The sequence below is a fragment of the Seriola dumerili genome, unplaced genomic scaffold, assembly GCF_002260705.1.
Source record: "Seriola dumerili isolate Sdu_G_001 unplaced genomic scaffold, Sdu_1.0 BDQW01000138.1, whole genome shotgun sequence".
In the NCBI taxonomy this organism is placed as follows: domain Eukaryota; kingdom Metazoa; phylum Chordata; class Actinopteri; order Carangiformes; family Carangidae; genus Seriola; species Seriola dumerili.
In genome coordinates, this window is record NW_019174393.1 from 238,941 (window position 1) to 266,612 (window position 27,672).

Genomic DNA, 27,672 nt, shown 5'->3' on the forward strand with positions numbered 1-27,672 from the left:
TACTGTGCTGTGGCTGAGGGTTCAGTTCACAGATTTGATTCCCAGTCATCAGGTCGTCTCGCTTTTTCATTTAAACCAGTGATTCCAGCTCCTTTTGGCTTGAGACCCTTTAAATCAACACATACTTGTTTTGGACAGTTTATCTATTTATTTATTTTGCATAATTCAGTCGACAGGTTTATTTGTAATTGTGCTTTATAACCAGGTAATGACATGTAACAACATGTTTGTTACTTCAAGGTTCACAATGTTTGTGGATGTGCTGCACAGCTTCCACCACCAGGTGGTGCTTTTGAGTTATTTTTAATCTTACTCAGTTTAAAGTTTAAAGTGTAAATCTATATAATTTATATAAATAATTTATATGAATTTAATATCAAATTCATATAACATTTGATTTCATATTATAACATTTATTTTATTATTTCGTTGCTTGTTTATTCACTTATTTGATATATTTCACATATTTTATTTCACATATTTTTACATTTATCACTTGTGTTTCTATTTTTATTGTTTTTATTATTTATTTATTTATCATTTATTTATTTTTGAGAAATTTGTTTGAATGTATTTGTTGTTTGTTTTGTTATTTTATCGTTGTGAAGCACATTGTTATCTCTTATTTTGATAAGTGCTCTATAAATAAACTTTATTATATTATTTATTTGTCTGGTTTGTATTGTATGTTTACGTTTGTGCTTGTGTATTTCATGTTTTATATCTCTAAAGTCACTTGAGTATTTTGTTGATTTCTAGCAATATAAAGTTGAGTTGGTGTTGAAGCAGATGTAGAAGAAGTAAAACTTCCTCTACTATTGAGAAGCTACAGAGAAACACAAACTTGAGGCTTCTTTGTTTTTGAGGTAAAGTGCGTAAATGAGGCCTGAAGACATAAAACTAAAAAAGAAATTAAGTAAAAAACTAAAGAAAATTAAAGAAATGTGATTTTTTATTATTTCCTATCTTGTTAACCTTCAGACTGATTTTGTCACCCTATGGGAGTCTCAAGCTAAGCTAAGTCACTGGACTAAATTGTCCTGTAGGATATGAATGCGATGAAATCTTTAGTGTCATAAATCAAACGCACCTCAGTGAGTTCAGACAGAAGTGTAATGTGTGGCGTCACCAGGATCACTTCATGTGTCTTTATAATTTCCCCTCCTGGACGACGATTACGTCCTTTTCTCTGGTTTAAATACGACCCTCTCTAAAAACGGCTTCCTGTCCCTGAAGGTGCTAATTTTAAAGTGCTCCTCCTCGCTGTAATATAAAATTACAGCCCAGCTCCACCAAACTTAATGAACCTTATCGCTCCTTCACATGCTGTAACATCTCAGCAGGGAAGACTTGTTATCTCAAGATAAAATCCTCAGGCAGTGGAGCGTTTTCCTCCCATGACCCTTTAAATACAGTGAACTTCCAGCTGCTTTTTGAGGAAGAAAACCCAAATTAAAACCTGCTTGATCCTGTGAGGGTGAAAAAGGAAAAAGACAGTGTAGTTGCACTTTGTGTTTCTGTTATTGTTGCATCTTTTTCTCTTTTCCTCTGTCTTTTCCCTTAAAATGCACATTTTCGTTGTGAGATTTTTCAAGATTTTTCACTTTTTCAGAAATGTGAAGTTAATAAATATTTTCCCACATTTGTTCAATACGTAATTTCACTTCTCAGGAGGTTTTCAAAATCATTTCTCCATGAGGAATAAGGCTCAGAGAGAATCACTATAAGGCCCTTTAGTCACAGCAGCGTTTAAAACTGCGAAGTTCTGCAGCAAAATAAACAAGTTTCACTGAAATGACTGCAACATGTGAATCAGATTCTGGGGTGAAGTGAATCTGTGCAAACGTTTAGTGTCAAGTGCAACTTTGTTGAACCTTGGACACGAGAATTCCCGCCGTGGAGGAAACAAAGAGTCTGATAGTCGAAAACAGAGGAAGCTATTACAGTATATCCTAAAGGCATCGACTTTTATATCCCCTCCCCGAATGTATAAACTGTCAACTTATTGTCTGGTTAGCGACCAAGTTAACTAGCTGCTGTAGTTTGTCCGTTACACCAGATATTCTGACCTATAACAGGAGGAAAAGCACAGGTGTTATTAGAAACGTTAACAATCGCTCTGTTCCTGTCCCTAAAGGAGCCTGAAACTGAAGCAGCTAAATGGAATTCAACCGTCATTATTTTTGGCTGGAACGCAGCAGCAGGACCAGCCCTGTAATCATGAATGTCTCTGACTGACTGACTGACTGACTGACTGAGTGATTATATTTCCACCACTGGTCAGTCGCAGTCTATCGAGCTGCTCTGGTTTTCCCTGCTGCTCGGGAACTGCAGTGAAGAGGAGGAGCACTTCAAATACACTGAGCCTCGCCTCCATTAAAAGCTAAAAGCAAATAACCTACTTTGATTCCATGTGTCGTTATTACTAAAGGAGGGAGAGAGAGTAGTCATCGGTAACGAGGCTTCGTACTAACGACTACGACCAAATCTACATATCAAACAGTAAATAAAGCCGTAGTAAAGCTGAAGTAAATAAAAGCTGTTGTCTTTCATTTATGTGTTTGGTGATTTTGTCAGACGACGTCACAGTTATAAAATCAGGATTTGACCAGAGATGGTCAGGGACTAGGTCTGGACCTGGTCTTGGTTATTTAGACCTGTGCTTTTCCTGCTGCAACGACTCAAAATGGCCCCCAGTGAAAAAGGCCTGTTCGCTCTGTTTTGCGAGGATGTGATGATGCTTTGACCAGGGCTTTACGCGCCAACCCTTTGTTCTCAAAGGAGACTTTTTGGCGGTAAACCCAAAATCCGGGCGTCAAAACGTCTCTTTAGAAACCTCTGGAGGACGACGTGTTCTTGTTCTGTTTTGTTTTCTTGCAGGTCGAGGGTTCAGCGTTGCTCATAAACTCTCCAGCACACCTGTCAGGTGTTGCTGCTGGAACTGAACCTGCGACCTTCTGCTGACCAGAGGTCACGCCGTGCGCCAGGCCACTTCAGTCTGTCATGGATCGGAGCGCCGCCACAAACCAGAGCGCCACGACTACGCCTGTCCACGTGGGCCTGGTGATGGCTCCGCCTCCGCCTCCCTCAGCGTGTAACGTGTAGTTACAAGTAGGGGTGGGGCTAGTTTGGGTGGGGTTAGTTTGGGTGAGGTTAGTTTGGGTGAGGTTAGTTTGGGTGGGGTTAGACGGTGTGCGTTGTAACAGGAAGTCGTGTTTCATGGCGGAGTAGAGGCCAGGACCATACGGGACGTTCAGTGTCTCCGTCAAAACCTCATGACCCGGGTACGTCACCTGTCAATCAAAGACATCACAGTGTGATTGTAATGACACAGTTCTACCACTAGAGGCCACTGTGGGTGTGTGTGTGTGTGTGTGTGTGTGTGTGTGTGTTTACTGTGAAGCTGTAGTTGCCCGGCAGCAGCAGTCTGTAGTATTCTCCATGTCGGTCGGTTCTGAACGGACACATGTTCCTGCGACCTTTGACCTCCACCACTGCATTCTGCACCGGCACGCCAGAACTGTCAAACACACGCCCTTTGTCCCCTGAGCGCGCACACACACACACACACACACACACACACACACACACACACACACACAGATTGAATGAGTTGATTATTAAGTATCGATCCTGGTAAACACATAAACAGATCAACAAACCCCTATGGCAGCAGGAAGTGTATACTGGACCTCGGTTATCATGGATACAGCAGCGTACCTACTTTTGTCGCCATGGTTACTATATAATGTTCATGGCTTGGTTAGGTTTAGGAAAAGATGGTGATTTGGGAGAAAATAAGCAACTTACTCAAAATTCGACGGTCTTTGTTGACATTGTTACAACACAAACAGCTGGTTTCACATGGGAATCGAACACACCGCTCTCCTGTATCACGTTCATCCGTTCACCACAACTTCCTCCTGACGTGGACTCTGTCTCTCTTTATACCACGTCCCTTTGCTCCTGTCATCATCACTACGACCACTAGATGTTGCCTAGAAACAAAATCTCACTATGGGTCATAACAACCTGCAAGACAGGTGGACAGACAGGTGGACGGACATGTGGACAGACAGACAGCTACTGACCCAGGTGGACCTGGCGGATGAAGGCCAGCAGCGCCCTCCTGTTCTGGGTCCACAGAGCAGGAAGTTCTCTGACTGGAGGAAACTTGCAGCAGGAAACCTCCAGAGTCAACTCCAAACACTGAGCCCACACATAGTTATAGTCCTGCATCCCACCTACACACACACACACACACACACACACACACACACACACACACACACACACCCACACCACACACACACACACACACACACACACACACACACATTAAACACACCATCTGGAACAATAGATTTGTCTGAAAATGAAATACATCAGAAAAAGATAACAGGTATCTAGAAGAGCGTTCACCTTTCATTATTAATGAATTAACTACTATTAACTTCTATTGATTATTATCCGTCAATTAAAAAAAGTATAATTCTAGATGCTCAAATGAAAAGCCTTTAATAAATATGGACGACCAAACCACCAGGTAGTAAATCCACACACCTGTGTTGTGTGTAGAGTGTATAGTGTAATTATATATATACAGTATATAGATCTATATATATAAAAAGAGAGAGAATTACTACATGAAAATAAGTAACCTAACTCTGATTAATTATAGATTATAGGCTTTTACTCTGTAAGGTTAAACTACTGTCTCTGTTTTCACAATAAAAGCTCAGAGTTAATCTGACATGAATTCACACAGACAGAATGAAGCGTATGAGTCCTTCATGCAGAGCCTCAGGTGACGGGGTGTCAGGTGATCATGTTGATCGGGTTTCTGCAGCAGGAAACCAGAGGAGGCTCCCAGCAATGATTGATCGACCTCGATGCAAACACAGCAGCGTGAAGCTCTACAGGAAGTAAAGGTTAGAAGGTCGGGGTGGTGGAGGAGTGTGAGGTGCGTTCGCTGTTCATGCAGGAGGTGGGAGCGTTTGTCGATAGCTTTACAACCTGTCCTAGTAATCCCTCTATGTTCGGCTCTCAGAGCTTCATGTCTATCAGCACTAGGCTGTGTTCAGGTGAGGTGAAGGTGATTGGCTGTGTTCAGGTGAGGTAAGAAGCAGGGGCAGCGTGCTCACCTGTCAGAGGATACCACTGGTATCCGTTGGTGATGCCGTCGAGGAACGACGTGCTGTCGTCGCAGCGCTCGCCCCGGTGCATGGAGGCGTGGTTGTGGGAGTACACCTTGGCCAGGTGAATGAACACGTCGTTGTCGGGGGTGACGCTGGCTCCGCCCACCAGCTCGCTGCCTGGGAAAACAGAAATTATTTATATTTTTGTGTATTTTGTACTTTGTGTTTTTAATTTTCTAATCTTACACACAGCAGATGTTTAAATGTAAACATTCAAATGTAACTTTATTTGTTCAGCACATTTTATACATGAGGTGATTGAAGAATAAATTAAAGAATAAAATTTATATTTCAAAATAAAAAAAGCCAAAATTGAATTAAATGGAATCAGCTTAAGTCGAGTTTTCCCCTTGAGTTTATTGTCTTTCTTTATGTTTGTACCTTAATTTATTCATTTTTATATGTTCTATTCTTTAAGTTTTGTAAGAGACTTCCAGATTAAATAAAGGGTTAAATTAAATATAAAAAAATAAACCTCCCTGTTAATGACTGACAGCGTTATCACAGTGTTTTCTGGAGAAACCGCTTCAGTGTCTCCTGCCAGCAGAGGGCGCTGTCACACCAACACCTGCCTCACTGAAACTTTACTGTGAAATAACTTATATTATGAAATATGATAAAAATGCAGGTAAAGTAAGAAATTTAAACAAAAATTGACTCTTTTCTTAGACTACTTGCACATTTCTCGCATATTCTTGTTTTTCATACTGTAACTATTTCACATTCCCCCATTCATATTGCACACTGAACACATTTGTATTATATTTATATTTTTTCGTAATTTTATTGTAAATTTGTTCTATGTATACAGAAGCTATCTGACCTGCAGAACTTGCTTTGCTTTGTCTTTCTTTGTATTTTTGCTTCTTCTGTGTTTATTGTTACGAACCAAAACACCAAAGCAAGTGAAAATCTACTTGGCAACAAACTGATTCTGTTTCTGTTTCTGATTATTAACGCCTTCGCTGTATTAACGAGCAGCAACAGAAAGGAGTTTTCTTTTGTGTGTGTGTGTGTGTGTGTGTTTGTGTTTACCTGAATTGCTGTTGTCGTACGGATAACTGGCCACCAGCGCTCCTCCATGAAGATTCGCTGAGAGGACGAAACTCTCAGTCCTCAACCAGCCAATCACAGCCCTGACCTGTAACACGCGTCACACCCGGGACGTCAGGAGGAGTTCATTGTTTGTTTTCGTTGACAGTAAGAAGAATCAGCTGTTTGATGTTTCAACATTATTCAGTTTTCTTTGGTGGTAAAATGAAAAAGACTTTTACTTTGACACTCTCAGTACATTTCGCTGATGACACTTCAGCGCTTTTACTTAGAAGGACGTACCTCTGCCTCCCTCTTCTCCTTGTCAACCTGCTGTTGCCTTCGCAGACCAGCGAACGCATCGGGAAAGTTCCTGTTCAGGTCGATGCCGTTATAGTTGAACCTGAAATGAAAGAAGAGGCAGAAATATTCAGTTAAACTCCGGGAGCCCATTCGACAACACAACAGGAAGTGTTTAGCGTTAGACGTGAGCGGACTCGCTTCCTGTCATTATTCCTCAAACACAAATGAGAAACAACTGTGAGACTTTGCTGCTTTTAAATCATTGTAGATTAAAAATCTTTGGATTTTTGGCTTCTGGAAACATTTGGACATCTTATAGACTAAGTGCAGAAACCCTGAGAGGCAAGTGCTTAAATAAATGAATGAATAAATAAATAAATAAATTATCCCCCACCATTTCTTTTCTCTTGCCTCTCTGTTTTCAGATTAAAATAATTTAGAAAACCACTTAGAAGAAAACAACTCACTTGCATTTCAGGATTTCCAGAACTATGTGAGTTGCTGACAAAATAACTCGTACTTGTGTATTTAGAGACACAGCAGCTGCTGCTGAGGCTCCCTTGAGCAAGGCATTCGGGTTGAAAACTGTTTCCCACGATCCTCTGGCTGTGTCCAGGAAGTGAATGTATCTTTATTTATACAGCAGCTCCGGAGATGAAGAGCCACAGAAGACTCTGCCGACACATCTGGGCTGGAGAGATGCATCTCTGCAGAGGCGCAGCAGGCAACTGCTCGGGGCCCCAGGCTGCTGGGGGAGGGGGCCCCCGAGGGCTGACAAACTTAACTCCACAGCAGTGTCTCAAAGCCGCTCCCTCCCTCTTAAACAAAGTATGTGCTAAAGTATATTACAGTAAGTATAATACATATATACTATAGTATTATAAGTAAGTAACATTGCGCAATTTTTAAAAATGCTATATAATGCAATATATTTTCAATACTTGGTTTTAATGTGAACATATCACTTATTTCTCTCTTTGCACATTATGTTAAGGTCTTTGTAAATATCTCTACAAATGCAAGTACTTATGTACATACCTTCTTATTTATGGTTGAGTTGTTATTTTTCTACTTTATTCTATTGTTATACTTTTTGAACATTTGGAATAAAAATATAAGTTTCGATTTTGCACATTTTTGATTGGCTAGAATCGCCACTTCATCTCTGCTGCTGCCGCCATATTTACAGCAGGGCGCTGGTCCAGTCCAAATAACAGAAAACACACACACACACACACACACACACACACACACACACACACAGTCATGTCTCCATGTCTTCAGTGACTAACATTCATTTCCTGGAGACTTTCTCCAACCTTAACCATGACGAATGATTAATGATATATTATTACATTATGGGGACAGACTTTGGTCCCCACATCATGAGTAATACCTGAACCACAAGACACACACGTGTCCCCATAATGACACTGTGTAATCAGACGTACGTCCCCACATTGCACGGTACATTAGTAACAGTCAAAACACTTACAATTAGACACTTAGATGTTTGGACTGTGACGGTAGATCTGTGTCTGTGTGATACAGTTCGACAGTGTGCGTCTGGCTTCCTGCTTATCGCAGTGTTTTGGGCGTTGAAGCGTCGCATAGTTTAGTCTATACTCGACAAACATGTCGGCCTAAAGCCTTTAAGTCCTGTTTTGACATTTGGTATGGCGCGCACACACACACACACACACATACTCACACACACACACACACACACACACACACACACACACACACACACACACACACACACAGACGTTGACATGTATTGTAGCACAACTGAGGCAGATCTGTTTGTTTCTTCATCCTCTTAAAGGCCCAGTGAGATAATATATAAACACATTTCCCACATGTCTCTGTGCTGCTCTGTCATCCGTCAGAATCTGTCTCTGAGCCGTAATCACAATAATGTTTCAGAGTCACGGCTCAGGCGTGTGTTTGGACACGAGTCGTCAATAACATTCTTAACGTTTCCAAAAAAACATGATGGTTGAGATCTAATTTCTCCTTCATGTTTCACCCCCTGAATTAATGATGCGAGACCGTGGCATTTTGTTAAAGGAGGAAATAAAGACCTAAAAAGGAGAACATGTTGTCACTGAGAGTCAGAAGAGTCAGAATAGTTCATAAATGTATAAAAGGTTGGACTGATGAATGATCCGATCAAATTCTTGAGTAATTTGATAAAAAAAAACCCTCCTGAAATGATTCTACGCCCTCAAACCATTTTCACATGGAGACGCGTCACACCTGCAGGTAACATTAACATGTCAACACTCGTTCAAAATCCACAGTTTGAATGACCGTCTACAAACCACAGCAAACAACTGGAGAACCGCTCTTAATGTGCACCATGTGCACCACTAATAATACTTATGCAATTCGAGCCGATCCCGGGCGGCTCCTGAATTATAAATATCCTGGTGAGGCGAGGTCACTTCCTCTTCCTCTTCTCTCCACTCAGCGGTGAGTTACATCTGCACCATGTTGTTTAGATGTCATTAAATAGCTGCTAGCATAGCGATTAGCATCACTTGTAGGTGCTAGTTCTGTTAGCTTCATCGTTGCAATGCAGAATTCCCATAGAGAAACTGTCGATTTAAGATACAGTGTGCACTATTTTTTTCCCCCATTCAAAAGAAATGAACTCTGAATGCTTGGAGATAAATCGAACTAAACATTGCTTAATTTTGGTTTCTATATTTTTTGTTTGTTTTTTAAAGAAAAATATCATCGCACTACGATAAATATGATTTGAAACTTACCTGTGTCTCCTGGTCTTGGTGTTCGTACAAATCGGGCTCCGAAATGAGCCTAAATCTTCTTCGTCTGATCTGTGATTTAACTTTAAACTTTAAACTTTTGCTCTAGCTGCTGAATGCGCCACCATGTTCTGGGGCTGGTCGCATAAAACACCTGAAGTCTGAGTGAAGGTTTCCTTAAAATGTTTCCTTAAGCGTTCAAGGTTTTCTCCTTTTCTTAGTCTTATACTTAAGGAATCACTTAAAGTCAGATAACTGTTGCACAAAAGACCTTAGCAACCAAAGTAAGGAAGAAAACTAAAGGGACTTTGGACTCTGACGAATTTACGGGGATGAATGAAGAAAATGAACTCAACCCACTGAACAAAAACAGTAAATGTACCAAAATGTATATGTGTGTGTGTGTGTGTGTGTGTGTGTGTGTGTGTGTGTGTGTGTGTGTGTGTGTGTGTGTCTGTACCTGCCCTGGCTGTACTGGCAGTGTGTGCCGGCGTCATCGAAGCCATCAGGGTTCATCGTCGGCAGGATGTGGATGCGGGTGCTGTTCAGTAACTGCAACGACCAGGTTTCGTTGTTACGGTAACCGTGTACCAGGTTGTCAATTAGCTGGAGCAGGAGCACTCGGCCGAGAACCTGCACAGACACACAGCCGTGTTTCCGTCACTTTGGAGACTTTTCCTAACTTTAACCTAAAACCTCAAACTAAGTCTTCACCCTAAAATTTAACACTTTTTTGTGTGTAAACAGATTCATGTCCCATAACATGAATAATAAGTGCAGACACACACGCACCAATTCATTGTAAATTAAAAGTGAGAAAAGTATAAATTTAAAAGGAGGAATATGAAATATTGATTCTTGGCTTATTTTGATTAAAAAGTGAATGAAGTCTGGTGTTTCACACAAACTATCACTAAACTTCCTCTTGTCACTGCGGCTCCGTTTCACACTTTCATTCATTCATTTCAACTCAACATCAATTTTTTTTTTTTTTGACGTGACGTGACATTTCCGCTGGATGAGCCTGCATGTTCTGTCCGGATGGAAAGAGCGGGGGAGGAGGCGACGTCGTGAGTCAGCGAGGAACTGAAACGCAACCCGGAGACGAGTCAGAGGCCGGGGCTGTTTTTTTTCTCTGACACCGGCGGCTGATTGGACGGGACGGACAGAATTAGAAAAAAAAAAAAAACTTTGTGAATGAATGAGCGCCTCAGGAGGGAGAAAAAGAGAAGGGTGGGAAAAGGTGTGTGTGTGTGTGTGTGTGTGTGTGTGTGTGTGTGTACAAAGACACCACACACACTCTCACACACACGTTGGGACAAGCTCTGCCTCCGGCCATCATTTTCTTCTCCTCGATCACTCGTCTGAACTGTCTCTCCCTCTTTTCTTCCTCTGCTGCCATCACACAGAAACAGTTTGTGCTCACAGGATGAGGCTCTTCATTTTTATTATTGTATATAAATACAATGAAAACGCCACTAACAATTAATGTGTCTCACTAACAACTATCGTTAGCCGGATTAACACTCCACTGTTTCCAGAAACTATTAAAACACATCAACGGTTGCACAACAGTTAGATCTGACAAGGTAATCTGATTGGACGAGAGTCATTCCATGATATGGAATAGATCAGCACTGGGACTTTTAACCACATATATCACTCCGCTTCACAGGTGTTAACCGCTAATTAGTGATTAGCGGTCGTTATCTTTCTTAGATTGTAACAAACTTTGTAACAAAGATTCATATTTCCATAAATAACATTTGATCTAAATGATCTAAATGATGTGGTAACGTGTAATAGGCGAGTGTGCAGGTCAGGAACATGTTCACGTGTTGCTTGGCAACAGTCCAGTAGCAGAACTATTTGTGTTGGCGCTGCCAAAGAAATAAAATAAACAAACAAATCATGATCAGTTGTTGCTTATTTAAAGAATATGGCGCTCGGAGAACTTCTGTATAAGAGTTGTTGTCTGTTAATGAATGACGACCTGATGATGCTGCTTAATTACCTGTTGTGTGTTGTGAGGTGTGTATTGTATCGTGAGGATCTAAACAAACAAACCAACCAAACCAGCTGTTCACTTGTTACAATGCGTTGACTGTTGGTGGATTCCGTTACAACGAAAACATTTTGATATCTGGTTTTGTATCTGGTTTGGTATCAGATGGCTTGGTATCCCCCGGCAACCAACTGATCAGCTGTGGGAGGATACGGTGGTTTTTCCTCCAAGCTCAAGCAAGTTTAGACAACGAGATGAAAGGAGTGCGCCGTTGTTTACGTTGCTGTGCATTAGCAGACGTCGGCTGATGCTCAGTGTCGCAGTGAGCGAAGGTTGGGCCTCACATGATCAAAGGACCTGAGTTAACATGTCCTCACAAACAATAACAACCAGACAGTGTGTGTGCAGTCTGGAGCTGAGTGTCCTCGGAAAACACAAGAAACCCGGCTCGCCCTCATTTCCTCCTGACCACACACACACACACACACACACACACACACACAATGTGACCCTCACAGTCGATTCAAGAAAACAAGACGGATACTGTGAGCAGATAAGTGCTGAAAGGCGGTGGGCGCTCGCTGTTACGTCACTCAGTTTATCTGTGAACTTGATTTTTCCAGCTGACTTCATTTGTCAGGTCAGCTTTTACAGTTCCTGGTTATTAGTTACTCAACTCAAAGACAAACCTTCCCAAGCCAAAGAGAACATGTTTGCTTTTTTCCCGATGGCTTCAAATATGGAAAGTTTGTTTTCAGAATAACCAGGGCCATTTAAAAATGAGGAAATATTTGATGTGAATAACCTGGTTCAAGATTTATGATTGATGACAGTGATGTGGACAGACATCCCCAACTACAATCACCGCCTCACAGTTGTATCCCTCCGCCAACCACCCAAGAAGAAATTCCCTCAAGGCGGTCTTCAGATATCACATTCAATAGGCCGGAAATAATGCTTTGTGAGGTCACAGTGACCTTGATCTTTGACCTTTGACTATGAAAAACTAATCAGTTCCTTCTGGAGTCCAAATGGACATTGGTACCAAATTTGAAGAAATTCCCTCGAGATGTTACTGAGATATCGCGTTCAGATGTACGGACGGACAGACAACCTGAAAACATAGTGCAGCTGAGGCTCATGGGAAACACCTGAAGCAAGACGAAAAAGTCTGAGGGTCACCAGAGTGATTAAAACTCCTGAGGGGACCATGAACGCCTCGTACGCAAGTTTCACGGCAATACATGTAATTAGCTGTTGACACACTTCACTCAAAGCCACAGGGAAGGTCGGGGGATCATCACGGTCTTCAGGATTCATCCTCCGGGGATCACGGGCCAATCATTGATGAGATACCTCAGCCTTGACAAAAGCAGTGAACCGACTGAATGACATTTCCTTCTTCATCTAAAGTCCATGTTTGGTTAATGAGAGAGAGGAGTGAGCGGCGTCTCTGTTTACACTTAAATTAGTGAGAGATTAAAGCTGCTGAGAGACTTCAGTTAAACAAACCCAGGATCAGAGATATTAGCAGACAACTCCAATTCAAACAGATTATTTCCCATCAAGACAAGCTGCATTCCTGCTGCTGTTCTTCCTGAACATCTCTCTCTCTCTCTCTCTGAGGGTTTGATTTTGAATCGTGGACGCCGTTTGCTTTCTATGCCGCGAGTTTAGCCAAACAACAAGTTTCCCACCGGATGTACAAACAATATATGTGTTAAAAAACAAAACAAAACTATGAATACGCCATTTCCTACACAACCAACATAGCCAGAAGTATGTGGACAGTTGTATGTTGTGAAAGCATCACATGTGATTCTGACACCATTAGCATCAATCTGCTGTTATACCAAAGTCATTGGGATTAATCCTCTGGGGACCATGAATATCTGTACAACCAGTTATGCCATTCCATCCAGAAGACTTCCACATACATTTATATGAGTGAAACCTTTGGTGATCCCCTGACTGTTTTTATCTAGCGCCACCACCCACTCAAAGTCAGTAGGATTAATCCTCTGGGGACCACAAATGCCTCTAAAAGATTTCATGGCAATTCATCCATTAGTTGTTGAGATATTTCAGTCTCTGACCAGATGTGTATGGACATATAACATGTGATCCTGATAACATGGACATTAATCTCCTGCTAAACTAACTAGGATTCATCCTCTGGGGACCACAAATATCTGAACTAAACATTGTGCCATTCCATCCAGCAGATTATAAAATGCTTCACAGGATAAGGGAAACTTCTGAGCAGTTGGTGGCACTAGAGAAATGTCAGACGACCACCACAGTCAGCAGGTTTCATTCTCTGGGGACCATGAACATCTGTACAAAATCTAATCCATCCATTAGATGCTGTAATTGATTTCAGATAACTATTTAAACCATTTATTCCTTACTTGCTATTTTAACCATTTAACCATAATTTTGCCATCTCTGCCATTTATTCACAACGTATTTACTATTTGAGTTATTTATCTTTTAAGTTTATTATATTTCAATATTTTATCTAATACTTTTTGCTGGTAAGTTTAAGAAGTTTTCACACCCTCTAAACTGCAAAGTGTGCAGTTCTGTGTTCCAGCTGATGTAATGTACGTGTTCGTCTTAAAACAGTGTCACAGGAAATAAACTCAGTCACACAGAAAGTTATTTTCTGGGAAACTGCTCACACAAACGCAAACAGCAGACAATGATCTCTACACGACACCTTTTCAACTTTTCTACTGAGGCTACATTCCTGCTGTTACAATGTGTGTGTGTGTGTGTGTGTGTGTGTGTGTGTGTGTGTGTGTGTGTGTGTGTGTGTGTGTGTGTGTGTGTGCGTCTGCAGTGAAAAGACCTTTTTCTGGAAGTTTCCTCTGAACCGACACACTCCACTGACTCTGTTTGCTGACTGTGTGTGTGTGTGACTGTGTGTGTGTGTGACTGTGTGTGTGTGTGTGTGTGTGTGTGTATGTGTGACTGTGTGTGAGTGTGAGTGTGTGTGTGTGTCCAGGCGTGACTTGTCTATTTAAGGACATTTCCATTGACTTTCACACACATGCAGTGTGATCAAGCATTGACCGTAACCGGGGCAACCAGATGCTGGTCAGAGGTCCTTAAGCGTTTCCTTTACACTGTTTCTTATGGAGATTAATCAACATTTATTTTGCAGAAAAGGAGCCAGTTTATAAATTCATTGATCTGATTTGATTAAACTCTATATTTTTAATGTTTGTGTTTAATGGCCTCAAACAGACATTAAACTTTTCTGGCTGCTCATCATGTCACTGATTTTCCCACGGTGAGAACCTGACTCCTGCAGGATCTGCTGACTGCGGCAGAGAGAATAATCTGAAGAGTGTTGAGACACGAGGTTACAGCATCAACAAAGCTGAACTTCTCATCATCCCTCTTCTGCAGAGCTACAGGGAGCGACGAGGTCAGAGCTTCGACACCAAACACCGACCGTTCAAACTCACATATTAACCCGTAAATGTGTGAACGGTTTTACATTGTGTAACGCAGATAGAGCCAGACATTAAAACCACATCTTGTTTCAGGACGTATCACTTTATGAAATTTGACATTTGTCAGATCAGTGTTTTTTTTTTAGGTTGGTTCTTTAGGTAAAAACTCCAAAGCTCCTCTCTAGATTCAGTGTTTGGTTTGTCCACTCTGGGCTACTGTAGAAACATGGCGGCGCTCCCTGTGTAGGTACGAAGGGCTCGTCCTGAGCTAACGAAAACACAACAAGTCTTAGTTACAGGTGATTAAACACTAATGAAGACATCCCTCTAAATCCCACACACTGGTCCTTTAATATTTCTAGGCGTCGGCGCAGTAGTCACTAACCACAGCCACTTGTTTGTGGTTATTCCAACGTGGATGTGAGCAACACTCTAATGTGAGTTCAGAAGACGGATAAAGGGTTAATAAAACCATGTGACTGAAACAGGACTGAGGGTCAGCAGCTCTGTGAGGCGGCATTAAGGCTCAGTGCTGCTTCAAACATGCTAATGTTTAGCACGTTCTTTATCTTAGTTTAGCATGTTAGCATGGTAGAATTTGAGCTAAAACAAAAGTACAGGTGCAGCACACCTGAGTGTGAGGTTTGTTTTTCCTGTTGGTTGCTGATGCCGTTGTTTCTATTCAACTCATGAATCCATAGGTTTGTTTTATATTGTTGTCTCACATTTTAATGTTGACTCACCGTACTGTCTGTTTCCATCTGACACACACACACACACACACACACACACACACACACACACACACACAGTCTGTCGTCTGAATACAAAAGTATGTATGGAGTGTGTCTGACTTTGAATGGCTTATGTTGATCTCTTTAGTCTCCTTTTATTCCAGCTTCCTGTCAACAGGGAGGGGTCCACTCGTGTGTGTGTGTGTGTGTGCGTGTGCGTGTGTGTGTGTGTGTGTGTGTGTCTCACCTCGTTTCCATGCATGTTAGCCACATATTTGAACTCTGGGATGCCGACGGTGTGACGGCGTGGACTGCGGCCCACAGCCAACACCCACAGCTGCTGACCTGACAGAGACAGAGAGGAAACTCAGTTTTATACATTCAGAAAATTTACATTTGCTGCAGCTCGTTTGTTTGATTAGGAAAATACTTGGTTCACAGTGAAGCACAAGACTCTGCATGAGCCTTTGAGCTGGTTTGAGATCAGCACCTCCACTGATGCTGAACACTCAGAGGTAACAGACCTGAAAGCCGCACCCAGCAGCAGTTTTTCTATGAATCATGGGTAAAATGATTGTGTAATGTGAAAGGTGTTGCATGTAGAGACAAACCCACATTTAGAGTGATTACCTCTGCAGGTCCTCAGAGCATCAGGAAGCTGTTTTGATTCTGTCTCTCACCTGCAGGAGGCTGATGAACCAACTGTGTGAAGTCTACCTGCCACCAAACGCCACACACATGAAGCTGTAGCCACCAGCCGTGCTAATGCTAACAGGTTATCATGTTTACAACACGCCCTCCTCCCTGAACGACCATATAGGTTATTTGTTCCTGTCTGATACGAACCATAAGAGCGTTTATCTGATTCAGAGGCGTGAGGAGAAACATCTCAGATAAAGAATCACAATGCTACGCTAAAGGTTTGGTTAGCTTCAGGGAAAGTTTCAATAGAAAAGTTTTTCATTTAAAGAAAAAGTTTCTCACTTGATTTTACGTGTTCTGTGTATTTCACTTTTGACTCTTAATTATTTATTTATTTTTCATGTTATGTTCTTATTTCATTATTATTCCATCTCATTCTATATTAATGTTTTATCATGTTTTTATGTTCATTTTATGGCTCTTCATGTGAAGCAATGTCTTGGTAGTAAAGAACTTTGTGCTGCATTTCTTGTATGAAAAGTGCCAGTTTATTATTATTATTATTATCATTATTATTATTATTATTATTATTATTATTAGGTATTTAATGGTTTGGGATCTAAAAAAGTCGACCTTCTGGAAGAGAAGTCAGAGGATCATGATGCTCGAATATCTGCAGCAAATTTCATCACAATCATCAAAAAATAAATAAAAGTGATGTTTTCATATGAAAATATAAAATAACAGAAAGTAAAACATCGATATAAATAATAGAGAATTAGAACTGATTTATAAGAACTGATTAATGGAAGCTTTTCTAACATCTTTGTTTGGATTAGAGATCGTCTTTTCTATCATGAATATTTCCTTGTCCAGATGTTGAAGTCGAGTCTTTGAGGATTGAAACCAAGAGTCCGCCCGGACTGAACTGAAGCTAATGTTTACCAAGAGGAGACGGTGAGTGACTCAGCAATGTGTCGTTCATGACTGGATCTCCGCGGGACACAGAAACACAGAAAAAGGCGGAGTCGTTAAAAAGTTTTGAAAAGGCGATGATGATGATCATTAAGCAACATCATCCTCACAACCCTGAACGCCGTGTAGATCCCCACCGCCGTGAACAACGTCGCCAAACACACAAATTAAGTTTGTTTTGTTTTGACTGAGAAGCAGTGAAGTAAAAGTTTCCATGTTCACAAACACACGTAACTGTCAGTGCTGCAGAGGGAATGACGCTGTGCAAGACCCAGCAAGTCTGCAACACACACACACACACACACACACACACACACACACACACACACACACACTTGCACAGAAATTGGACGCAGGCCAGCTGGTGTCCTAGATTAGCTCAGATTAGCTTTGGGTGTGTGTGTGTGTGTGTGTGTGTGTGTGTGTGTGTGTGTGTGTGTGTGTGATTACCCAGATTAAGCCATCCCAGATTAAATTAACCTCAGTTTGCAGTCGAGTCATATGATCACACAGACGCCAACTGACACACACTCGGTCAGTGTCATGGTTGCTACAGTGACTGATATCAGTCAACCATCATCCCCTCTGAGTTTGTGTGTACACGTGTGTGTGTGTGCGTGTGTGTGTATAAAGTAATCTGCCTCTTTCTCTTTGTGTAAGATTCAAATGGAGAGGCTTCACATGCAGGATAAAAACTATTGACTATTGACTATTGATTAGAACGACATCCTGATCAAGAGGACGCCTCGTCACGCTGCCCTGTGACTGCGGAACAACAATGACCCTCCGTACCGGATTCGTACCTTTTACACAGAACGGCGAGGTGGAATAAAGACGTAAGATTCCCGCCTTGAACAGGCTGAAAGGAGCTACTGATTTACATAAATGTTGATTTAATATGTGTCCGACACTGATGTAACAGTAGACCAGTAAATCTGACAGACCTTTTCTTTCACAAGCTGCTTGATCCAAATACTGAAGTTCCTGGTTTGAAAAAGTTAAAGCTCCTCCAGTGTAAAGGTCTGTGTCCATGTGTAGTGTGATTATAGATCAGCTCTAGCTTCTATATTAATACTGTGAAAGTATCAAAGCCTCAGTCCACAGAGAAATGCACACAGCCTGTATTCAGAAACTGAGCCTTAAAACCAGCCGTCAGGACTTCTGGAACTTTGTGATGTCACAACAAAGCAGTCACCAAGCCCCGCCCACCTGGACCCACCATCCAAACCTTGCAGGATTTGGTTTCTCTGAGAGTTTTTACCTGAAATCTGCTATATTTTTATTGGATCAGAAAACAGTCAGCCAATCAGAAGAGAGGCTCAGAGCCTCCTCTCTTCTGATTGGCTGATTACATTAATGAAGCAGTGCATTTGTTCTTTTGGTTGCGTTGTATATTTGAAGTGTTTTCTACAGCTCTCTTGGACACGGTGGAGTACAGACACCAACAGCAAAGAGCACAACACATGAGTTTAACTCTGGGCTGTTTTAATGACTAATTAATATTTTGGGCCGTTTTAATAACTGATTCATTGTTGACAGACTCTCAAACATGAAGATTTTTCTGTTTTACATTATTGTACATGGATTATTTTTTGGTTCTGGACAGTTTGTCGGTCAAAACAAGACAACTCTGAGAAACTGAGATATTTTTCACTATTTTCTGACATTTTATAAATCCAATAATTAATTGATTAATCAAATAAAAATAATAGTCACATTAATCAATACAGAAAATAACTGTTGTTACCTCTGACGGATCGGCCGATGCTGTACAGGTGTGTGATGTCAGGGTTGGAGGCGTTGATCTGGAGGAGGTACTGCTCGATCTCACTGTTGTCGTGGTAACGAAACTCCAGCGTCAAGGCGGGGGTGATGATGAGGAAGGGGAGGAGGAAGAGGAGGAGGAGGAGGAGGAGCGATGACATCACTGCAGTGTGACCTGTACGAGGAGAAAACAAAAAGTCGTCAACAACAACAACAACAACAACAGGTGTGATGCTGAATGTTGTCGTGGTTACTGTGGGAAGAAAAACATCTGATGAAAACGTAGCTGAACTGATGAAGTGAGATCGAAGCATGAACAGCTGTACAGTAATCAGGAAGGAGGTGACGTGTTAATTAAACTTGTCAGAAGACAATGATGAGTTCAGGTGTCAGTCAGTCTGTTGTGAATCTGTGCAGCGACTGTTCAGGAATTTAAGCCGATGTGTAAAACTGTAATTACAGTCCTTCTTTCTTTTCAGCCTCAGGGAGCAGAGATAAGTTCACAAACAGGTTAGTGTCACTGTCTATTAAGAGGTGGATCAGTTTCTTTTAATAACTCTTCACTGCATTTCTGTGACACAAACTGGGGCTTTAGTTTAGTTCAGCCTGTTTGTTTAAGTCAGTTTTATTCCTTGTGTTATCTAATTCAATATTTCAGTCGAGTCAAAGTTAGTAAATTAATTCAGTTTAATGTTGGGTGAGCTCATTTTCATGGGTTGTATTTACTCCTCATTTTATATTAGATTAATACACAAAGTTAATTTCTTTGTTCACAGTTAGCAAACATTACCTTGACGTCAAAACATCTTGTTACATCATCTGCCTTTTTAGCTGTTTTGCTACGTTACGTGACAGTAGACATTTAGGAGCATTAACATTTAGATAAACTAAGCTTCAGATTGTTTCATAGTTGATTGTACTTGGTTTATGTTGAGCTGAGTTGCAGTTCGTAACAGCGAAAACGTTCCTGCACACCATAAAGTTGTGGCTGCGCAGGATCAAAAACTCCCAACTCAAATAGAAAACCAAAGAATCCTGCAGTGTTCAAAGCTTACTTTGATAACGTCAGTGATCATTCTTGAAGACGGACCTGAGCGGGAGCTGGTGGAGGTAATGGTCAGTTTGCCAAGAGCTTCGGCCATTGTTGCGTTTACAAAACAAAAGGTTAGAGTTCCCGTCTCACAGGCCAGGAATAGCTGGCTAGCATGCTAACTTCAGAATTAATAAAAACAGAATGAATACGTCTTTGAAGACAGCTCTTGGTGAGTGAAGGAATAAAGTTTGACGCTCAATCCACCATGTTTCTTCTAGACCATTAAGTAAACAGCTGTTGATGCTAACGTTGGCTATTTAGCGTTAGCAAAAACTCACATATAGGTCCTTTAAGAGTGTTTTATGAAAACTAGCCAAACAAATGAACTATATACAAACAACCTCTAGAGATAGTGTGTAAATACAGACAGAAACAAATGGGTTTCATAGCTTAAAGCCTACAAAGAAAGTCCTGTCTGGTCATTATTGAGACAGTTAAGTTTAACTGAGGTGGAGAAGTTGATCTTTGCTTAGTTAAACTTGACGAATGTGTTCAGTTAATCCAAGTTCAATCGGTTTTACAGTAAAAATTTTAAAAGCAAGTTCAGCAAATGAGGTGGGTTCATACAAAACATAAACAATAACACAAATATAATATATATAAATCTATACATAGGTTTATATAAAAATGTATAAATGTATAAAGAAGTCTTTTTTAGAAACAAACTGAGAGGAAAGTCCTGTCTGATCTCTGCTCACACAACCAACACACCACAGGAATGTTATTGAATATTTTAGAAATACTGATGCTGTAGCAAATAACAGATCATTAAGTGCTATAATGTTCTTCTTCAGCTAATTACTGAGAGTCACAGACACTGTAGAATCAAAAGCGCTGATATCTGATCGATTATCAGCCCCTTAACAGACGCCGAAAGATCAGTACGGATTGATGTCAGAGGTCTTACCTGTCCGCTGCCCGTCGGTCCACCGGGTCGTGTGTCGAAGCTGATCCGAACAACACCGGCAGAGTGACGGAGACTCCCGGACAGACAGTTTAAAGAGGAGTCTGTATCTGTCTGTCGCTTCTTTGAATGAATGTTACTTATTCATCAGCGGGTCTCCCTGTCTGTCTGCGGGAGGGGCGGAGCTTAGAGAAGTGCGTGTGTGTGTGTGTGTGTGTGTGTGTGTGTGTGTGTGTGTGTGTGTGTGTGTGTTGAGCGCAAACACACACATTCAACAGGTTTATGAATGAAACAGAGTGATGATTCATTCAGTTCAGACAGAAAAGGCCCTTATTCAATACAAATGTTTTAGTTCATTTATGTCTCATTAGAAAGTATAATATTGATCCAAAGTGAATGTGATCTGAATTTGTATAATTAGTATAATTCGGTCGAAGGGAGTCTTTAAAAAGGTTGAAGGCTTTAAAGAGGATGTTGTAGGATGCTGTTGTTGGTGTCCTGGAGGATGTTTTAGTCCTTGAAAAAGCTGTGGGGACCTTGATGCGGTTTAAAGAGTCCTTGAAGAGGTTGCAAAGGCCCCCTGAAAAAAGCTGTGGTCCTTGAAGAGAATGTCCGACTTCTTGAGGAGGCGATGTGTGATTTAAGAGGTTGTAGGAGTCCTGGAGGATGCTGTAGGTGCTTTGAAGAGGTAGTATTGGTCAGTGAAGATGTAGGAGTTCTTGAAGAAGTTGCAGACTTGAAGTTGAGGTTCAGGGGTCCTTGAAGAGGTTGTAGGGGATCTTTAAGGAGGTTGTAGGGATCTTTGAAGGAAGTTATAGTAATCTTTGAAGACATTGTCGACCCTCTAGGATTTTGTAGCCATGAAAGGGTTGGAAACCTTAAGGAAGTTAGGGATCTTGAGGGGGTTGTTGGGAGAAGTTGTAGGAGTCATTGAAAAGGTAAGGGTCCTTGAGAAAGCAGGTAGTAGTCCTTATGGAGGATGGATTTAAATGAATTAACTTTTTAATGTCCTAAAACTTGAGATTAGAGACAAACTGAAAAGGTTTAACATAAAGAGCTTCCATTTAGTCCATAGGATTAAATTCAGTCTTCATCTTAATAAAAAAAAATAATTTATTGAACTCTACAGTTAGAATCAAATCATTTGGTGTGGACATTGAGAAACTCTACTTTGGTGCCCTTAAGTTGCAGCATAAAAAAATACACCGTGGCAGATAAAAATTAACTAAAACAAAACCTCTAACTTGAAAAAGTGATTTGAAAGATACTAAAATTAATATGAAAATTCTTCACTTTCTCTTTAAGCTTTTAATCCTGACGATTTATAACATAGACTTATTGCATTACATTTACGGTACTGATGTCAATACCTTTATTCATTTTTGCATTCATTTTTACTTATATTTTTATTTTGTGCTTTAAACCATAAATATTATGGTAAGGAGATGATTTACTTTTGTTATATTGAGTCAGGAAACAGGAATAAAGAGTCTGTGGAGGGAAGAAGTCTCAGGAGCGTCAGTGACACCTGGTTGGTTTTATGGCGTTTTGGCGCCATCTCCTGGCGTTAGCTCTAAACTACAAGACAACAAATTCATCACAACCCAAATGAAAATGACAAAAAATAATCCCTATGTTAAAGCTACAAACTCAAAACAGAGATAGATACGTACTTCTGCTTAGTCAGTCAAACTTCACTGAAGAACTACTTGCAGATAGATGAGTAAATAAGTACTGGTTCTTGAGCAGGTTCTGGGATCTTTGATTAAAAAGTTTTGGGTACTCAAAAAGATTATGTGGTCCCTGTCCTGGAATAGTTTGCAGGAGTCCTTGAGGAGGTTTTGGAGGTTATATCCTTAAAGAGGTTGTAAGTGTCACTGAAGAGGCTGTAGGATACTTAAGGACGCTTTAGGGACCTAAAAGGGGGTTTCAGGGTCATTGACATGGTTGTAGGGGTCCTTGAGTAGGCTGTACAAGACCTAGAAGTGGTTTTAGAAGTCTCTGACAAGATTACAGGGTCCTTGAGGAGGTATTTGAAGAAGTTGCAGGGGATTTGAAGAGGTTTTAGGGGTTCTTTAAAAGGATGGAGTCCACGAGGAGGCTGGAGCAGACCTTGAAGAGGTTGTAGGAGACTTCTAAAACCCCTTCCTCGTCTTTGAAGTTGTTAGAAGTCTTTGAAGTTGTTGTATGCCTCGCGGTGATTGTAGTGGTCCTTTAAGAAGTTGTTTGGTACTTGATAAAATTGTAGGTTCCTTGAAGAGGTTGTAGTGTCCTTGCAGAGTAATACTAAGGGACAATGATGATGTTGTTGTTGGAGAACCTTGAAATGTGACAGAGGGACTAAAAGAATGGAATGGGGTGTTTGTTAGGGTTGCTTAAGGGAGATTTACAGCTCTGTTGAAAGATTAATATGCCCTTGAAAAAACTGCATGGCAGCTTGACAAAGTTGCAGATGAAGAGGATGAACCGGTTTTTGACAAGGATGAGATGATCAGTGTCAGGTGGAGTTTTCAGCATTTTCAGCTTATGCTTGCATTAAAGGAAACCGACAACACTGAAGTGTTTTTTATCCTCCATCTTGTACATTGAGGTAATGATGGGGGGGTGAGGGGGTGGGGTGGCTGGCTGATTGACAGCTCATTTAAACAGACACGGTCAAGGAGATGAGAGGCGAGGTGCAGAAACAGGAAGTTAATGAAGCTGGAGCGATGAGCGACAGGTACAACATCACTGATGCACTCATCTGTCTCTGTGTAATTGAAACCTCATTTAGTAAAACACGGTGATGCTGATTCACCGGTTTTTCTCTGAAACCAAAGACTTTTTACCTGAAAACAAAGTGTGAGAGTCTCTTTAAACTTTTATTCCAGTAAACGGGGATAACGTGTTTCATTTGGACTTTGAGAAGGGGAAGGGGGAGGTTGCAGGAATCTTTGGAGAAATTTACTTCACACCTACAGCTTAATATTCTCTATAAAAAGCCTCTGTGATAACAGCGACTACCATTATGGATTTGGTGCTAATAAGCATAACATTAAAAAGAGTAAAATGTTCTACTCATTTTACTCTTCGAATTTTTACTTTATCAATACCAAATTTGGTATACAGTGTTGGGTGACTGAGAGGCAGATTTCTATTACAAATGACCTATCTATCTAAAAGGTTTTTGTGGGGTCAAAGTGACTTTGACCTTTGACCACTGAACTTCAAGTGTCATGGCAAGGGTCTGAATGGGAAACTTTAATTCTTGCACCATAGGAAACTTTGATATTTGCCTTGAAGCACTGGTGCGGCTAAGAATAGTCATTAGGGATGTTTAGCATACCACTCTGCTTGGCATGGCCTAGACACAATCAAAAAATTATCTTTTTGCTTATTTAGCTTCAAGGTGCAGTTAAACTCCACCCTCTATTGAATTGTTAGAGACAAATAACTTGTATCTACCTTATTACTTGTCGACTTGTTGTTCCACCTGCGCAGTACTGTGATGGTGACCTTCGAATCTTAAAGAGCTCATAGTTTACTGTTAGGTCAGTTCAGAAAACTTTATTTCTCCCCAAAAGGGAATTCATTTGAAACACTGTCACCAGTCCACCTTTACAGCTTCTTACTAACTCTGTCAGAGGAAAGTCAAACTACAAGCATCTGAAACCACACCTACGCTCTTGTTTACTACCAACCAAAACCTAATGACACTGTTACACCCACCCTGTATATAAATATAATAATATAAGTATAAAACACGGCAGGAACAAAAGAGTAATAAAACAAAGAGCAGTGAGATCTGTACTGACTGCAGCAGTGTAGCCGAGTCTCGAGTCCCCCGTGTTCGAGTCTGAGAAACCAAGTCACCAAAGAAGAGTCATCAAGGTTGCGTCAAGTTCCAAGATGGATTCAAGGTTTACACTGAACACAAATAACACAACAATCAACATTTCACCACGTATGACACAACAACAAATGCACTCGCAGGCATGTGCAACGTCAATACTCGAGTCCATGTCCAAGTCATCAGCGCTCAAGTCCAAGTTGAGTCACGAGTCCTAAAAATCAGGACCCAAGTCCAAGGCCAGACCCGAGTTCTACAACACTGACTGATCGACAGGAGAGATAATCAGGGGGGCGGAGTTCCTGCCGCCGTCACTCCTGCCAGGACTGAAGAATGGGAGGAGTTTTTCAGTGAAGGAGCAGCCAGTAAAGGAGTAGAGAAGAGCTGCTGTGTCCACGTCATAAAAGGAGACCAGACCCTCCTTGTAATCCACAAACACTCTCACCTTCTCTGGGTGATCATTCACAGAGAGAGGGACGGGCTGGTCGTCAAGTGCGAAGTACCCGTTTCTATTCCTCCGACACAGAGTCCAGTAGCCGTTCTCGGGATTCAGTGTAATTTCTCCCTTCCTATTGACTGACTGTTTGGCCACGCCCAAAGTCCAGCCAATGTTCCCTTTAACCTGAACATCATAGTGAAACCTTCTACAGGAGAAACCCCGCTTTCCCAAAACACTGATCGCAGTCTCAAATCGCTTTGAGTTCTCTGGGAGTTTCTTCCACACGTCACCGTGACGTACTTGTTTCCCGTCATCGGACAGGACGAGAGCAGGATGTGCCGTATCAGGATCCAATGCCACGTCCGCCGTGTTCCGCTGGACTTGTCTCAGCTCGTCTTCCTGCAGCTTCTTCATCTCCTGTGTGACTGTCTCTGTCAGCTGGTTCACAGCGCTCAACACAGCCGTCCTGATGATTCCTGCATATGATGCAGGACAAGTGCTGATCTCTGTCCGGTCGTTGGTGGGCGGAGCAGCATTCAGGGTCGAGGATTTCCGGAGGAAATGGAGGTGGTCTTCATAGCACGAGAGCCGATCTACCTCAGCACGCCTCCTCGTCAGCTCAGAGATCTCCTGCTCCAGCTCTCGGATGACATCTTTGGCCTGTTCCTCCTTCGCTCTCTTCTTCTCTTCAATCGTCCTGATGAACTCGGCCTTGGCTTGTTCCACAGACTGAGTCAGAGCGGCGAAGACCTGAAGACCGTCTGCTGTCTCTCTGTCTGCGGTTTCCCTGCTGAGCTTTACTGAGTGTTCGACCTCCTGAACCTTTAGTCGTCTCTCCTGGATCATCTGCTGAAGTTTAGCCTCTGTTTTCCGCAGCTCTGCCTTCTTTACTTCAAATTCTTCTTTCAGAGAAACTACATGGTGAAATCTGTGACTGGAGTCAGCGCAGGCGCGACAAACGGACATTTGTTCATTCTTGCAGTAGAGCTCCAAAGGTTTGTCATGTTCAGTACACATGCTGTCTGCCGTCATCTCAATGGCATCAAACAGCTGATGAAAGTTCAGGTTGGATACTATTTGATGAAGCTTTAAATTCGTTGCTAAGTAGATGGTTAGAAATGTCAGGCTCATTGCTAACAGCAGCCTAGACTTCCGTTTTAGTCCAATGGGAACGTCATTAGAAACTTTCCCTGGGTTGGTTTCCTCGTGTTGCTCTGAGCTGCTGCTGGCGTCCTTTCCAGCTGACTGTCGGAACTGGACGGCCATCTCAGATATGAACGTATTGACCACAAGTTTATGTTTCTTATCAATGCGCTCTTTACACAGAGGACACTGGCGGTGGGAATTAAAATTCATGTGCTGTGTGATGCAGCTTTTGCAGAAGTTGTGTCCACACGGTAACGTGACCGGATTGGTGAACACGTCCAGACAGATGCAGCACAGGAGCTGCTCCTCCGTCAAAAGAAGGCTCCCTGCCGACATGTTGGTGCTCTGCAATTAAAGGAGAATTTACAGTATAAGTCTTGTATTGTGTCAGTGTGATAGAGCTGCCCCACCCACAGAGAGAGAGAGAGGGGACAGACAGGGTGAGGAGCTAGTTAGACTTGATAGACTGCCAGTTGTTTGGACCTGATGTGAAGTCAAGACCTTCATCCTTCAGATCAAAAAAAATTTAAACAAACCCCCAATAAAAACTCTCAGAATCTCAGTGCGCTGAACGGTTGATTCTAGATATCCAGAGTGTTTCTGCGGGCGCTCAGCCGGACCGGATCAGGGACCGGACTCCGTTTCAGTTGTGAGAGCTGCAGCTTTAAAATCTGAAGTTTGCCGAGAAGCACAAGAAGAGCAGCTGTTGTCTTAAACTATGCCGGTTACAGTATTGACAATGTTCATGTTGGGAAAAAAATAAAATGAAACCATCCATGTAAACATGTGAAGCTCATTAATGTGTTGTTTTATATGTATACATGTTTTATATTCTCACAGACACACCCCGTTAAAATTTTAAGCATTCGTATCCCAGGCACGAGACCACCTGTGAGGATATATAAACTGCAGGCGAGTTGCGTTCTTCAGTTGGTGGTTAAAATTTTTTAAGTAAAGCAACTGAAGACCAGCTCACCCACAGTGCCTCTGTTATTTGCCACTCATTCTTTAAAGTATGTAACTTGACGGGCGTAATGTCTTCACTGTAGAAACACCATTTAATCCCCGACTCTGCTCTCACAGATTCAACATGAACTAATCATTGAATTAAAGCTCCTTACACCACCTACACCCCAGTGAACAGATAACGCACCGTACTGACCTGTGCATGCCAACGACTCTGCTGTGGTTTCTCCTCAGGCAGAGACAGTGAATCTGGATTTGTGCTGTCGCTGTCTGTCTGTCTGTCTGCACGCCCCTGGTTTGTAGCTGCAGAGTGAGTTTATTCACTCTGTCACTTCATTGGTTCAATCACGTGGGTGTGGTGAAGAAATGCGACAGAGAGATGAGCTGACAGTTTGTGGGAACTC

The 27,672-nt window shown here is 41.7% G+C and overlaps 2 protein-coding genes across 2 annotated transcripts; both read right to left on the reverse strand.

The window, feature by feature from the left end:
* Window positions 1-1,575: 1,575 nt before the first annotated feature.
* Window positions 1,576-20,033, reverse strand: cpm (carboxypeptidase M). The gene is made up of 10 exons (XM_022749078.1): window positions 19,947-20,033; window positions 18,875-19,031; window positions 15,758-15,855; window positions 9,768-9,940; window positions 6,534-6,633; window positions 6,234-6,339; window positions 5,145-5,315; window positions 4,092-4,244; window positions 3,397-3,545; window positions 1,576-3,293 (listed from the first exon to the last, which is right to left on the reverse strand). Exons 1-10 carry the CDS (start codon window positions 20,031-20,033, stop codon window positions 2,994-2,996), a joined length of 1,494 nt encoding a protein of 497 aa, XP_022604799.1. The 3' UTR covers window positions 1,576-2,993.
* Window positions 20,034-24,970: 4,937 nt separating this feature from the next.
* Window positions 24,971-26,638, reverse strand: LOC111224539 (E3 ubiquitin-protein ligase TRIM39-like). Its single transcript, XM_022749079.1, has one exon. The coding sequence runs from the start codon at window positions 26,636-26,638 to the stop codon at window positions 24,971-24,973; it is 1,668 nt and encodes a 555-aa protein (XP_022604800.1).
* Window positions 26,639-27,672: the final 1,034 nt, after the last annotated feature.